The following is a 16,134-nucleotide window of genomic DNA, read 5'->3' on the forward strand; positions in this document are numbered from 1 at the left end:
TGTTCATGTGTTTTCAGGGCTGCACTGACTAGCTTTTCATCAGCTTGACAAAAGCTAGAATCATCTGAGAAGAGGGATCAATCGAGAAAATGCCCCACCACATTGCAAGGCTATAGGGCATTCTCTTGTCTGATGGCTGACTTAGCAGAGCCCACCCCATTGTGGATGGGGCAATCCCTGGCTGGTGGTCCTGAGTTGTATAAGAAAGCAGTATAGGGCATGAACATATAAAACAGGCAACAGCCTCTGCTGTGTATTAATCTTGTAGAGGGACAAGGAAACCACATGCTTCTGAAGGTCCTTGGCTGATTTCCCCGTGGGTCTGTGCCACTGTACATTTGCCCAAAGACTGAGAGCACAGCTAAGTAAGCATGGTGCACTCAAATGTGTTCTTGAAGTGGCTCCTCTGCACTCACACATCATGTGCGTGCCTAGTCCCATTATGCACAACCATTCTTTCTGTTTTCCCTGGGGGGGACAACAAGTCCTGTTATGCAGTATGGAAATACAAATACTATTTAAATTCCTTAAGACTATCCCCAGAATGCAGTAACAAATAAGACCTGTTGCTTGAGAATTGAATACAGGATAAAGTACCTGAGAATATGAACACAAATAAAGTATTATTTTTAAGAATTTTAATATTTAAATAAGTTTCTACTTTTCTAAAGTATTACCTTTATGTAAAGGGATTAAACCTTATATTTATTTAAAGTTTTTCTTAAAATTTTGAGCTTTTCTCAGTTTAACTATAAAACTCTATAAAATACTTACTTTATAATAATGTACTGCAAACCCCTGGGTGATTTTGGAAGGCTACACTATAAACGATGTGCTAGATGACAGTTCTCCTCAGTACTAATTTCTAGTCATTCTCTTAAAGATACAACAGGGTATGTAATTTACTTTTAAAGAAAATCTAAAACTACAATGAATTGTGAACAATACTTTTCTTTTTCAGACTGAAAACTTTCTGAAACACAAGATCCGGAGCCGCCCAGATCGTTCTGAGCTGGTCAGGATGCACATTTTAGAAGGTAAGGGGGTTGTGTCTGTTGAAGAACAGTGAGGTACCTATTATTTTTCTTTATTCCCATTTTAATAATGCTTTACCCCACAGGCTTACATCCTCAAATTGGATATCACCAAGAAGACTCAAAACTGAAGCTCTGTGTAGGATACCTGGGGAGCATTTGACCTCCAGGGAGTCACTTGATTAACCAGAGGTTCTGCCAGCTGCCTCCCAGGTCCACCAGTACTGTCCTTAGGACATTTCTGGTACAAAAGACTTGTCTGTCATCTTCTCTGTCTAGCTTAGATCTCATTGATATCTAGTGAAGGTGGTGTCCACACTTGTTTCTATTCCTCTTAAATACATCAGTCATGACATGATCTGGACTGTCTCCGATCACCTCTGGGTGATCTAGTCTTAGCCCCTGGAGGCAAGACAACTTCATTCTATTTCTGCAGAATACGTGACTCACATGTCTGTTCTCTCTGAGTCAGCCATCTTGATAGCCAGCTTCTCTGGCTTCTACTTCCCTTATCATTCTGCTTTTATAACTAATTTTCTAAGCAAAAGTCAAAACAAAACAAAGAAAAAGAAAGAAAAAAAGCTTGATCCTTGGACAGTCTCATGCTTTAAGAAGAATCTAGAAACCTCTCAGACACTTGGAGACAGTTGTGAGGCAGAGTCTCTTTTCTCTGAGTCTAGTGACAAAAGTCAAATGATCTTCACATGCAGGATGGTAGTTCAGACACAGCCAAAGATGCAGTTCTTGAAGAGCAATAGGTAACTGTTAGAAAGCTGTGCATCCCCTTGCTGGATGCTTGGAACCAAGGGCCTAATAATGAGCAAGACAAAACTACCTGCCTTCCTGTATCCCTAAAGCTGTGCTTTAGGAGCAGAGGCAAACGGGGACAAACAGGTAGCTGTGGCTGAGAAAGACACAGGCTGATAACTGCAGTAGAAAATGCTCTAAAGGAGTATGAAGTACCGCACTGGCCTCCATAAGCCGAAAGAACATGTGCTTCTATGTGTCCTTGACCTGAACAGGAGGTGCGATGGGTGCCTTTCTCCACTCTGGTTTGTGTTTTCAGAAGTCGTCTGAGCTGAAAAGCTTATCAGAGCAGTGTTGGAGTAGAGCACTGCAGCCATCAGGGATCAGTGACTGCAGCAAGCCCTCCACTAACACAGCAAGGAACAATAACGCGCGTAAGCACTCACAAAATGCTGTCGAGAGTCAGAAGGCAATTCTGACACTAAAAGATGTCATTAATAGAATTAAATTAAAAATATCTACTCCAAATTCTCATTTATGAAAATAAAAGAAAGGCCAAAGGGCTGGAGAGGTGGCTCGGCATTTAAAAGCATGTTGTATTGTTCTTTCAGAGGACACTGTTTGGTTGAATACCGAGGTCAAACAGCTGACAACCTCCTGTAACTCCAGCTCCAAGGGATCCACTGCTCTTTTCTAACTTCCCTGGATACCAGGCACTCAAATGGGGCACGTACACCGTGCGGGAAACACTCATACACCTATTTTTTTTATTATGAGTATATATTGAAACATGAATTCTTGAGCTGAGATTTGAAAAATGAAAAAGACTATATCATCATTAACTTTTGAATTACCTTAAAACCACAGCCATATTTTGGCATTAACCTAATTTGATTGAATTGGGTGTTTGGTAGGGTCGAGTCTAAATTATTTTCTGAAGTTCAACAGCAAAAATTGAGCCTTGGCTTCATGGAGGTATAGGGGACGTGAGACAGACAGAAACACACTGACCTGCTCTGCTCTGCTCCTACTGTGAAAGGTTTTCTTTGCTGCCTTCACTTAGATGGTGTGACAGTTAGAAGGGAGACAAACAGAAGGTTCTCCTACTGCGAGCTTCACAGAAGCATTGAAAACATCAATGTGACTGGCTTCTCCTGTCTCCTGTATATAGTGTACCTTCCTATACAGCTCAATCTATGTGCTTCACCTCATAAGAGCTCAGAATCAACTCAGAATTTGGGGTGTTAATTTCCCACTTCCTTTTAAAACAGCATAAACATAGCTCAAGACAAGGGGAGGATATGTTAATGAATTAATACCTGCTCCAGAACTGACAGAATGAAGCAGAAAATTTGGAAGAGTTAGGGTGGCTTTGTGTCTGTTGTAGCAACTCCATCATTTTTAAGTATATGAGATGAGTATATGAGTATATGTCAGTTAAGTATGATAACTGACCCTGAGACGCACACATAGACGGATCAATCCAGGAATATGAATCATAGCTCTCCCCAAAATAAACTTCTATACTAAGATTTCACGCTTCCTCCCTTTCTAGGAACTGCCTTTCCAGTGGAGCCAAATGAGATCTCTGGGCCACATTGGCTGTGTCTCCCTGATAACAAGTATTGTAACAAATGTGACCTCCTACTGTAGGGGCATGGTGCCAGTTTCCATTACCAGCCTCAGTTTGTGACTCTTGTGTGTTCCACAGACAGGTAGCTGGCCCACTCTGAGACACCACATGTACCGAGCACTCTCGACCATCACTCTAGCCTCCTTGAGTCTAACCCTGTTCAAGCAATTTAATTCAATTACCTGGCCATGCTTCCTCTTCCAGAAACATTTGCAGAGCCATCTCTTCAAGCCACACAGATGAAGTTGAAGAGAGCTCGGTTGGCAGATGACCTGAATGAGAAGATTGCTCAAAGGCCTGGTCCCATGGAGCTGGTGGAGAAGAACATCCTTCCTGTAGATTCGAGTGTCAAGGAAGCGATTATAGGCAAGAGTACCACTTTGGGTCTTCTGGGAAAGCACAGGAGATGGAGATAAAACAGATCTGACTAAAGATGCTAACATCAATCAAGGATGTTGTTTTCTGAGTCAGCTAGAAGCTGATGGTCATCTAGTGGTTCTTTGTTATAGACTAGGAAATGGCCTCCACTGCAGTGAGTATGGCCTCCCATTGTAAGCCAAAGGACATCTCATGCCATTATTACATTTCTAAGGTAAATTACTGTACTGTACTGTTTCATTTCTACTCTTTTAGATTGGTAGACTGCATTATGTCTATTAGAAAGCTAATTAGCAAGGAGAGTGGACCATGGCTTCACTGTACTCTTAAAGGGAAGTGGCATCTGTCTGTTTAACCCACTCTGAACATGTACCTGCTGCTGCCCATCCTGTTCTGGGAAGTTGAACAAGCCTGCATATGCAGCACTCTCTAGCTCTGAGCCTTGCCCGTGTCACCATTGCACTGTTTGTTTCTATCATAGTTAAAGCAGGAAAAATGAATAGTGGGACCTCAGTCAGCAGGTTTGAAGTTTTTATACTGAGAAACTAGTTAGTATGGCTCTCGTAGCCCTGAGGACTTCTACTAAGATAGTGTGAGTTTAAACCATAAGCAGTTTGTAATCAGAAAATTCTTTTTTTTTTTTTTTTTTTTTCGGAGCTGGGGACCGAACCGAGGGCCTTGCGCTTCCTAGGCAAGCGCTCTACCACTGAGCTAAATCCCCAACCCCTTAATCAGAAAATTCTTAATAGAGTCCACTCTGATCCCAAATATCTGGGAAGAGAGCCACCAGTAGTGAGGCATGAGTGTAGTTAAGTATGCTGTTCTTTGAAATGGAAACTGATTTGCAGAGGCCCTGTAACACTCCCACTTTCTCCTCTGCTTCCTGCATTTTAACATTTGGGTTCCAGGTCAGGGTTTAAAAAAATAAAGTTTGCATCTCTTAAGTATTACTCTGTTGAGAAGAGGTTCTTCTCTTTCCACATTTGCCCTGCTGCTTATATTTTGAAGAGGAGGCTGTATTGCCCCCTACTGTGATATTCTCCAGTGTCATCAAGAAGCCTCCCCCTCAAGCAGGGTTAGGGTGGTGCTGGTGCTCTGGCCTCTTGGCTAGCATGTACAGAGCTCTGGGCTCATGCACCACACAGAACAAAAGCAACAACCAAGCACTCCAGTCTCCTCTTCTTCTTGCAGCAGGTAGCTGTATCCAAAGGTTTGATCTGACTGGAAGAACATCAAACCCCAAAGAGTACATGACAGCAGTGTGACTCCCATTGGGAAGGGCCTCCATTTCTACAGTAGTTTAGAAAGGCCCAGCTTTAAACTACCTCCTTAAACACTACTGTCTTGGTCAGCCTCGGGATTTCGGAGCCCCTGAGTTACCTGTGGTTCTCTCTGCAGGTGTGGTGAAGGAGGACTATCCTCACACTCATGGTGAGTTCTCATTTGATGAAGATAGCAGTGATGCTTTGTCTCCAGATCAGCCAGCGAGCCAAGAGTCCCAGGGCTCAGCTGCATCCCCCAGTGAGCCAAAAGTCAGTGCCTCACCACCTCCTGTCACTGCAAGCACTCCAGTCCAGGTAAGACCTTCCTAACATTCTTACAAACTGTGTCAAGACAGTATTTTCCCAAGAAGAAAAATCCAAAAGTACTGACACTTCCTATTTGAGAGCCAAACACTGTAAAACTTCACGGCTGGTTCTCACTTAGTCGTTCTGATATACATACACACACATTGTTTTAATCTTCTGCCTTAGGCTCTTAGTGGTGTGAAGAGACAACCATGATTGCAGCAACTATTATAAAGGAAAACATTTATGACAGGACATATGATGGCATCTAGGCAGGCATGGTACTAGAGGAGGAACTGAGAATTCTACACCTTGATTTGCAGGCAGCAGGAAAAGACTGCTGCACTTGCCATAGCTGGGAGCATCTAAGACCTCCAAGCCCAGCCCCAGTGACACACTTCCTCCAACAAAGCCACATCTACTCCAACAAGGCCACATCTCCTAACAGTGCCACTCCCTGGGACCCAAGCGTTCAGATCTATGAGTCTATGGGGGCCATCTTTATTCAAACGACCACATCTTAGAACATTGACAGACATAATATAATGTAATTAACCTGTTTTCTATCATCTGAACCATTTTTAAGGGGTCAAATATATTCACACAGTCTTGCAACAGATTTCCACAACCTCTTCACCTAGCAACACTGAAATACCATAGCCTTTGATACCTCCTTCCCTCCTGTCTATCCAGCTGCCAGGCACCTGTCCTACTCCCTGTCTCTCTGCGGTTGACTCTTTAGGTAGCTCTTAAAAGTGGGATCAGATGATGTGTGTCTTTGGCTGACTGGTTTCTTTCACTTAGTATAATACGCACGGTTTCAGCCATGCTGTGTCTGGGCCATACAGAGAAACCATGTCTTGAAAACAAAGACTGTGTTGTCATAGACATAGAAAACAAAGACTGTGTTGAGCAGCTTCATCATCCAGTTTTTACAGTAAGATGCCGTTGTCTTTACTTGTGCTTGCTGGTTACATTTTTGGCACTTACCTGATTGTTTCTTTGGCTAACTTGACAGATATTAAAGTGGGTCTTGGTGTAAAGCCAGCCTGAGTTGACAGGCTGTGAAGACCTCAGAGACTGACAGTGCGTTTTTCTTCCGTCCTTGTCTTGTGATCATATTCTTGTTAGGGATTTGTCTTGAAGCATTATTTCTTCATTACACTCGTTGCTGTAGTACAAATGTATGTTCTGCTTGTATGTTGTCTTCAGTGAGAATAAAGAACTCTTGAGTATGAAGGATAGACTACATACGGTTGGAGGCTGGCAACTTTGAGGGATAGCAGACAACTTAGTGCATGTATCTGTGGAGGGACTTTGTGTGCTATATATATGCATGCACCCAAAGGTTTTCAATAAGGGCTGACGTCACTAAACTCTAAATGACTGACTGGAAAATCTATAGACCTTTGTATTCTTATATTTAAAAGTGGTCCCATCAGAGATGGTATGGGTGGTGACAGCCCAGATCTTCTGTCCGGACTCACAAAACAGCAGTGTCTGTGGCCCCCAGTATTGCTGGAATGTGGCCTGAGGGAAACAGGGTTAAGGAGCAGCACACACTGAGGTCTGAGCAGATAGAGAGGAGAGACAGACCCACCCTACTGTGTTCTCACATACTTGCTTTACCCTGGCTTAGGCTTTAAAAATAGGTCTAAAAAGAATGTCAAGAATGTTAAGTAAATAAACTTTAGAAAAACATTTTACTTAGTCATTTGGGTTCCTTTTCTGCTTTTGTCTGAGCAGGTCAAGTTGTGAGACACTAGGCTATAGCTATAGCTTTAGTAACAGAATTATCACCTCAGGTCTCTGAAATTTGTTTAAGGCGATGTTGGTTGATCCTTTTTACCAACTTCATGAGATTTGGAATCAGGTAGGAGAAACAAGCAAGAGTATGTCTGTGAAGGTGCTTCTCAGAGAGGCTTAATTGAAGAGAGGAACCCAGGGTGCTACTGCTCCTCGGGACAGATCCCACTGAATAAATCAAGAAAAAGGAGGAAGCCAGGCAAGCTCAGCCTTTGTCTCTTCTGCTGCCAGATACGTGCACGTGGCCACCTGCTGCCAGGCCCTTTCCACCCATGATGAACTGTGTGTCAGCCTGTGAGCCACAGTGCCCTTCCTCCTCGGAGCTCTAGATAGGTGTCCAGTCACAGCAACAGGCGGCAGTGTCTGTGCCACAGAGGCCTGCAGACCACAGAGACTCTGTCCTCCCTCTCGTTGCCAGGCTTTGACTTTGCTCATGAAACTTGGTCAGAGGCTGACATCGCAGAGCCCTTTGAGAAAAAATATGAATGGTGATGTTTCTCAGAAAATGCATGCAGATTGCCAAACGCGTGCAGACCGAGCCTCCGCTTACTCCTGAACTGAGGCACTGGTCTTCAGTGTGGCTGCAGCACTGCGTATACCTACTCCACCAACATGGTCCCCACTCCCTGTCCCCAGCAACTAGACCAGTGGCAAAAGACCTACTCTGGGGAATGAAAACAGTCCCATGGACAGGGAACGATGGCCCCACTGCAGCGTCACCTCTCAGGCACTTTCTAGCCTATATGTATCTGTCATGGGTTAAATGTGTTAAATGTTGTGTCTATGTTCAGTAAGGGACCTGATGATGCTTACACTTCTACCCATGTGCTACATGACCCTGGCAGCCCACATCCCTGATACCTGAGAACAGGAGACCATAAATAGGACTGTAGTAACACTGCCCGGGTTCTGTTCTGCTTTCATTTTCAAGGGCGTTCAGAGGCAAGGATTTTTATATCACCTAGAATTGATAACTTTTATTTTAGCAATTTTTTAACTTTATCATATCTATCCAGGTTTCTTAATTCTTTTATTAGTTAAATTTCTCGTAACTTGCTGTGAGCAAGTACCTGGCAAGAAGCAGCTTAAAGATAAAGATGCTGTGAGGATGAAGTGTATCATGGCAGGACAGGCATGGCAGCAGGAAAAGCGGCTCTTCATATTGCATCTGCAGCCTGGAAAACAATGAGTAGAGAGAGAGCCAAGCTATAAAACCAGAACCCCAGTCCCAGTAACCCACTTCCAAGGCATTTCCTCTTAAAGGTTCCATTACCTTTTAAACCCCCACCCCCACCGTGGGACTAAGCACTAGGAGCCTGTGGAGGGCATCTCACATTCAAATGGCAATGCTTGATTCATGTATAAAATTTGTTACGGTACCTACCTTACTATAATTACTCCTACATTTCCCTCGAGGGAAAGGGTCTTAACATACTGCCCTCATCAGATACCGAGTTCTGAAGCAATGAAATATTCACTCATTTGATCATAGAACTACAGAATATACAAGCCAAACACACAGCACAGTGACTTACTGAATAAAGCACCTTAGGAGAGCACTGTGGCATGCACAGGCTGCCAGCTGGAAGACCTGAGAGGTGAGTGGTCCTGAGGCACGGAGCTCACCAGTGGAATATGCCTTCAGAAGTTCATAGCCTAATGGACTATGAGGGGACTCAGAGCCTGACTCTCCCAGCTTCTCTCCTCCTTTCAGCACCATACTTCTGCCTTACCATCAGCCTAAAGCAGCATAGTCATTGAAACCACAGATTATAACACAGATTACAAATAAACTAGGTATTTTTCTCAGCTTTAGAACTCATTTTATCCCCAAGATATTGCAAAGGAAGCAGAACTCGTTTCATGCTTAGGCAGCCCATGAACACTGGGGACCTGTAGAAAATCAGTTTGTCCATGTGGGTTCCTGCTCTCTTCCATCTGCAGACTCTTAGGAATTTCTTAAGCCCTTTAATTAATTTATTATTTTTAAACACCATGATGGTCAACCATAAACCTGGTCTGATTCTGTAAATTCCCAAAGCCTGGAACTTCAAGAAAGAACTTTGTGGGCCAGCTGCTCTAGTGAGCGGCTTTTCTGAGTCTTTTTGCCCTCTCCACTTTCTCCCCTGCTTCCAGGATGGACTTGTGCCAAAGTAACAGAGCCTATGAGGCCTGTGAAACCACTAGCTAAATAAACTTGTCCCTGAACTAAATTGATTATTTCAGACAATTTGTCATAGTAAAAGCAAGCTAATTAATTCAATAATATATGGACAAATAAAAAACTATTGCAATCTTGATTTATAGTTTCATTTTTACACAGACTTTAAAATCATAAACCTGTGGTAATGACTATGGTTTACAACAGTGTGTACTCTTACTAGCATAGAAGAGAGCTGTATTCCCTCTATATTCCCAACACTCCAGAAGCCAAGACAGGAGGTTGGTGCCTTCAGGTCTGCCTGGCAGACACAGGAATGCCGTAAAGCAGATCTCGGTATGTGACTGGAGCTGATGTCAAGAATGGCTCTCAATGTTGTACATAATTGCCATAGTAACCAAAGACAGTGCATTGAGAAAGTATGCAAAGAGAGAGAAGGGAGTCAGGTTACCACTATGGAAATGTCAGCTGAGCATAGAAAGACAACTTGTGTTCATGGAAGGCTTTTGTTAAGACATCGTGACCTAAACCAATTCACAGATTCAGTGCAAACCCTAGCAAATTTCAGCAATGATTTCTACTGAAATAACCTGGTAAGGGGCCCTGAAAACCAAAACCATCATGAACTTAAAAGAATACAATATTGTCAGCCCCACCCTTTCTATATTTTTAAACTTGTTATTAATTAATTAAATTATTCTTTGACAATTTCACAGGTATTTATAATGCATTGGTTTTAAAACTTATTATGAAGCCATAGAAAACAAACTAATATGGCGCTAACATAAAAACAAGCACATAGCTGAGTGTAATCTATCAGAGCCCAGTGAAATAAGAGCCTAGCGACTGGGACAGACTTAGGAGAGAGCATAGGGGAGTCAGTCATCTTCACCTTATGTTTGCCCTGTTTTCTTGAACACAAGACCCAGGCAACAAGAGTAAAGATAGATAATTAGGTCCCATCAAAATTAAAAAGGGTTGAACAAAGAATCTTATCAGCAGAATAAAAAGCCAACCCACAAAAAGTCAAATAATAATAAATAAATAAAGCCAAGCCACAGAATGAAAGTATTTGAAGAATTATCTTTGATATATCTGAAGGACACTTATAAGAAAACACTACTCAAAAACAGGTGCACGACTTGAGTGACATTTCTCCAAAGGAGATATGTCAACTTGACACAAGCTAAAGACATCTGAGAAGAGGGACCCTTAGTTAAGAAAACAACTCCATAAGACCAAACTATAGAAGCTAGCCTGTAGATTGTTTTCTTAGTTAGTGACTGATAGGGAAGGCCCAGCCCACTGTGGGTGGGGCCATCCCTGGGCAGGTTCTATAAGAAATCAGGCTGAGCAAGCCCAGAAACAGCCTCTTCCCTGGCCTCTGCATTTGCTCCTATCATTCCTGTTATGACTTTCAGTGATGAACAACAGTATGTGAGCCTCTATAAGTTACTTTAGTGTTGGGGTTCTGTCACAGCCATAGAAATGCTAAATAAGGTAGAATACAAGGGGCCAGCAAGATCTGATAGCCTTTGGTGTAGCGTAGCTGTTACATAAACAGCACACATAGCATAAAACAATCATTAAGGAAACGTAAAGCCACAAAATGCTTATCACTTACCCAGAAAACATCAAGTTCTGGCAAGTGTGTAGAGAAATTAGAATTCTTGTGCATTATTACAATAGTAATGTATAACTACATAGTAACTATAGAAAATGCTGTCTTAAAAATACAATTTTATGGGCTACAGAAATGGTTCAGTGCTGCTCTTCCAAAGTTCAATCCCCAGCAACCACAGTGTCTCACAACCATCTCTAATGGGATTTGATGCCCTGTCCTGGTCTATCCCAAGACAGTGACAGTGTACTCACATACATAAAATAAATTCATTTTTAAAAAAATATAACAATTTTACTGGGCCAGAAACATGGCTCAAGTAAGTAAAGGTATTTGCTGCCAAGTCTGTGATGTAAGTTCAGACCCTGTAACCTGCATAGTAGAATAAATAAACTGACACACAAATGTTGCCTCCATCCTCCACTGACCGCGTGCCCACACCCTTACACAGAGGAACTACGTAACAAATGTTTAACATAGAACTTAACCAGTTACCCAGCAGGAGGTGGGATGTTGTGTGGTATGTACGCACCTATAATCTAGTACTTTGCAAACTGACACAGGAGGATTGCTCTAAATTCAAACCCAGGGCCTTATAATAAAATAAGACCCTTAAAAACAAACAACCAAAAAGTTGAAACAGAATCAGAACATATATTTTCTCTTTAACATACATACCAAGCATCCGTGCCTGTTCCTAAGAACAGCAAGCATCTCATGGCAAACAGAAAAGGAGCCCTAGTGTCACCGTGTCTGAAGCAGAAACAAAAGCTGCCCTAGGAGAGGAAGGGGTTCTGCACCAACCTCTGCATGAATGAACGTGAATATCAGACTGAAGGAACAAGCCAATCACAAAGGGACAGACATGAACTATGTCAAGTCATTGGATTCATAGACAGCAAGTAGAATAGTATGCTATGGGAAGAGAATGGAGCTCATAGAAGAGTCCAGGAGACATCAGGGGTGGTGTTAAATGTGATTAGTCTTACTGATTATGTGCATGTATCTGTGGGGAGCTGCCTCTCTAGAACTAGTTACAGTCAGTTATAACCCACTCAATCATGCTGAGAACCAAACTCAGATCCTCTGCAAGAACTGTTTAGGCTCTTAACCACTCAATTGTCTCTCCAGCCTCACTTTCTATTTGTATTTTAATACACACACACACACACACACACACACACACACACTTTTTAAAGTAGCACTGTATACATGTACCCACACTTGCCATGGGTACATGTATAAAGGAAGCACTGGCCCAGAACCCACCAAAGCTGGGGCTGGTGTCTTTGTGCACATCTAATGTTCTCCTAGTTGGTCTAAAACTGAAGTGTATGTCATGCAAGGTTGTTGGGGGTAAAACAAAATAATGTAAAGATTCCAGATAGAGGATAGTAGATGATATTTCCCTCTCTCAAAACAAACTCAAGGGATTAAGCTTGTAAGTATATACTCTAGACAGACTTCACCAAATGAGAATTCTACATGCTGTATTCAACATAAAAAAAACAGGTCTGGGCTTGCATTCAGTTCACTCATTGTTTATTGTATCTGTGTGGGAATTGAAATATATAAACAGTAGTCAAAGAACAGTCACAGTTTGAATTCATTTGCATGTTGCCATCTTCAGCAAGTTCTCTTCTGCATCCTGAATTAAAAGCACACTTACTGAGATTGAAAAGCTACAACATAAGAAAGGAAGAGCTTCCCAAATAGCAACACTTGGAACTTCATGTACAGACAACAGTATTTAGGGGAGGCAACCAGAGCTTGCATCATCAGGGGACTGAGGAGCTGATTCACTCCAGCTCTTTTCTTTTCCACAGAGACAGAAATTTCCTGTAGCAATTTCTAGTAAGAGAAAAATAAGTTTTGGTATATACCGGGAGCTGACCATGTACCACAGCTCTCTGTACCCAATTCTCACCAGGAGACAGCTGGCCTCCCAGGAGTGCTGTCACATCTGACAGCACAGGTGAGACCACGACTTCTGCCTTAATACCTGGCCCAAGAGGAATCTGCCCGGAACCCTGAGGACATAGGAACCTAGGAACAGACTGGGATAGGATCCTACTGATTTCCATCTGCACCAAGAGCTGACCCTGTGCCACAACTGTCTGTACCCATATCCCGTGGGAAAAGAACAGGTCTCACAGAAGTGCTAACAGACCTGAAAACACAGGAAAGATTACCACTTCTGCTCCCAGGGACCCGCCTGGAACACTCAGGACACAAACACTGAAGAGCAGTTTGGGACAGGATACTTCCAGTTTCCATCTGTGCCACAGCTCGCTGTACCCAGATCCTGCCAGGAGAGAGCAGGTCTCCCAGGAGTACTGACACACAGATTTACAGGAAGGTCAAGCCACTGTCAGAGACAGCAAGATCAGCTACCACCAGAGATAACCAGATGTCAAGAGGCAAGTGCAAGAACCTAAGCAATAGAAACCAAGGCCACTTGGCATCTTCAGAATCCAGTTCTTCCACCACAGCAAGTCCTAGATACCCCAACACAGCAGAAAAGCAAGATTCTGATTTAAAATCATATCTCATCATGATGATGATACAGGACTTTAAGAAGGACATAAATAACTCCCTTAAAGAAATGTAGGACAATACAGGAAAGGCTTAAACAGATAGAAGGCTTAAAGAGGAAATACAAAAAAATCCCATAAAGAATTAAAGGAAAATACAACCAAACAGGTGAAGGAATTGAACAAAACCATCCAGAATATAAAAATGGGAATAGAAACAATAAAGAAATCACAAAGGGAGACAGCCCTAGAGATAGAAAACCTAGGGAAGAGATCAGAAGTCATAGATGCAAGCATCACCAACAGAATACAAGAGACAGAAGAGAGAATCTCAGGGGCAGAAGATAACAGAAAACATTGACCCAGCAACCAAAGAAAATCCAAAACACAAAAGAATGCTAACTGAAAACATTCGAGAAATCAAGGATACAATGAGAAGATTAAACCTTAGTATAATTTGTATAGAAGAGAATGAGGATTCCCACCTTAAAGGGCCAGTAAATATGGTCAGTAAAATTATAGAAGAAAATTTCCCTGACCTAAAGAAAGAGATGCCTATAAACAAACAAGCCTACAGAACTCCAAATAGACTGGACCAGAAAAGAAATCCCTCCTGTCACATAATAGTCAAGACAGCAAATGCACAAAGCAAAGAAAGAATATTAAAAGCAGTACAGAAAAACAAGTCAAGTAACATATAAAGGCAGACCTATCAGAATTACACCAGACTTCTCAGCAGAGACTATGAAAGCTAGAAGATCCTGGGCAGATGTCATACAGACCCTAAGAAAGCACAAATGGCCAACCCAAGCTACCATAGGCAGCAAAGCTCTCAATTACCCTAGATGGAGAAACCAAGATATTCTATGACAAATCCAAATTTACATAATATATTTCCACAAATCCAGCCCTACAAAGGATAATAGATGGAAAACTCTCAACAAAAGGAGAAAACTACACCCAAGAAAAAGCAAGAAAATAATCTTCCAAGTAACCCAAAGGAAGATAGCCACACAAACATAATTCCACCTCTAACAACAAAAAGAATAGGAAACAACCCTAGTAATCGGTAATATCTCTCAACATCAGTGGACTTAATTCCTCAATAAAAAGACAGACTACCAGCCTAGATACATAAAATAGACCCAGCATTTTGCCATATACAGGAAACACACCTCAGTGCCAAAGATAGACACTTCCTCAGAGATAAAGGCTGGAAAAAAAATTCCAAGTAAATGATCCCAAGAAACAAGCTAGAGTAGCCATTCTAATAACAAATAAAATTTACTTTCATCCACAAAAAAAGATAAGGAAGGAGACTTCATATTCATCAAATGAAAAATCCACCAAGATGAACTCTCACTTTTGAATATCTATGCTCCAAATGCAAGGGCACCCGTGTTCATAAAAGAAACCTTACTAAAGCTCAAATCACACATTTCACCTCACACAATAATAGTAGGAGATTTCAATACCCCACTCTCACGAATGGACAGACCATGGAAACAGAAACTAAACAGAGACACAATGAAACTAATAGAAGTTATGAACCAACTGGACTTAACAGACATCTATAGAACGTTTCATCCTAAAACAAAAGAATATACCTTCTCAGCACCTCATGGTACCTTCTCCCAAAATTGACCATATAATTGGTCACAAAACAGGCCTCAACCGATACAAGAAGATAGAAATAATCCCATGCGTCCTATCAGATCACCATGGACTAAAGCTGGTTCTTACTGAGAACAAAAATGACAGAAAGCCCACATACACATGGAAGCTGAGCATTGCTCTACTCCATGATAATTTGGTCAAAGAAGAAATAAAGAAATTAAAAACATTTTAGATTTAATGAAAAAGAAGGCACAACATACCCAAACTTATGGGACATAATGAAAGCAATGCTAAGAGGAAAACTCACAGCTCTGAGTGCCTCCAAAAAGAAAGTGGAGAGAGCATACACTAGCAGCTTGTACAGCACACTGAAAAGCTCTAGAACAAAAAGAATCAAATACACCCAAGATGAGTAGACAAAGGAAATAATCAAGCTCAGGGCTGAAATCAACCATAGAAACAAAAAAAAAATTATACAAAGAATAAAACTAACTAACTAAAATAAAATAAAATAAAAATAATAAATAAGACAGGAGCAAGTTCTTGGAGAAAATCAACAGATAGATAAACCCTTAGCCAGACTAACCAGAGGGTGCAAAAACAGTATCCAAATTAACAAAATCAGAAATGAAAAGGAAGACTAACAACAGAAACTGAGAAAATCCAAAAAAAGCATCAGATCTACTACAAAAACCAATATTCAACAAAACTGGAAAATCTGGATGAAATGGACAATTTTCTAGACAGATACCAGGTACTAAAGTTAAATCAGGATCAGATAAACCATCTAAACAGTCCCATAACCCCTAAAAAATTAGAAACAGTCATTAAAAGTTTTCCCAACCGAAAAAACTTTTACTGCAGATTCTGTCAGTTCTTCATAGAAGACCTAATACCAATGCTCTCCAAACTGTTCCACAAAGTAGAAACAGAAGGAATACTACCCAATTCATTCTATGAAGCCACAATTATGCTTACACATAAACCACAACAAAGAAAGAAAGCTTCAAACTAATTTTCCTTATGAATATCAGT

The 16,134-nt window shown here is 41.5% G+C and overlaps 1 protein-coding gene across 6 annotated transcripts in view; it reads left to right on the forward strand.

The window, feature by feature from the left end:
- Positions 1–16,134, forward strand: part of Mrtfb (myocardin related transcription factor B) — a 165,772-nt gene that overhangs the window by 116,376 nt on the left and 33,262 nt on the right. For all 6 annotated transcript variants that reach the window (XM_039087009.2, XM_063268241.1, XM_063268242.1 and 3 more), the window contains 3 exons: positions 962–1,037; positions 3,619–3,780; positions 5,191–5,369. In XM_039087009.2, coding sequence (XP_038942937.1) covers positions 962–1,037; positions 3,619–3,780; positions 5,191–5,369 — 417 coding nt within the window. The remainder of the gene's footprint in view (positions 1–961; positions 1,038–3,618; positions 3,781–5,190; positions 5,370–16,134) is intronic.

The sequence above is a fragment of the Rattus norvegicus genome, chromosome 10 (genome assembly GCF_036323735.1).
Source record: "Rattus norvegicus strain BN/NHsdMcwi chromosome 10, GRCr8, whole genome shotgun sequence".
NCBI lineage: Eukaryota > Metazoa > Chordata > Mammalia > Rodentia > Muridae > Rattus > Rattus norvegicus.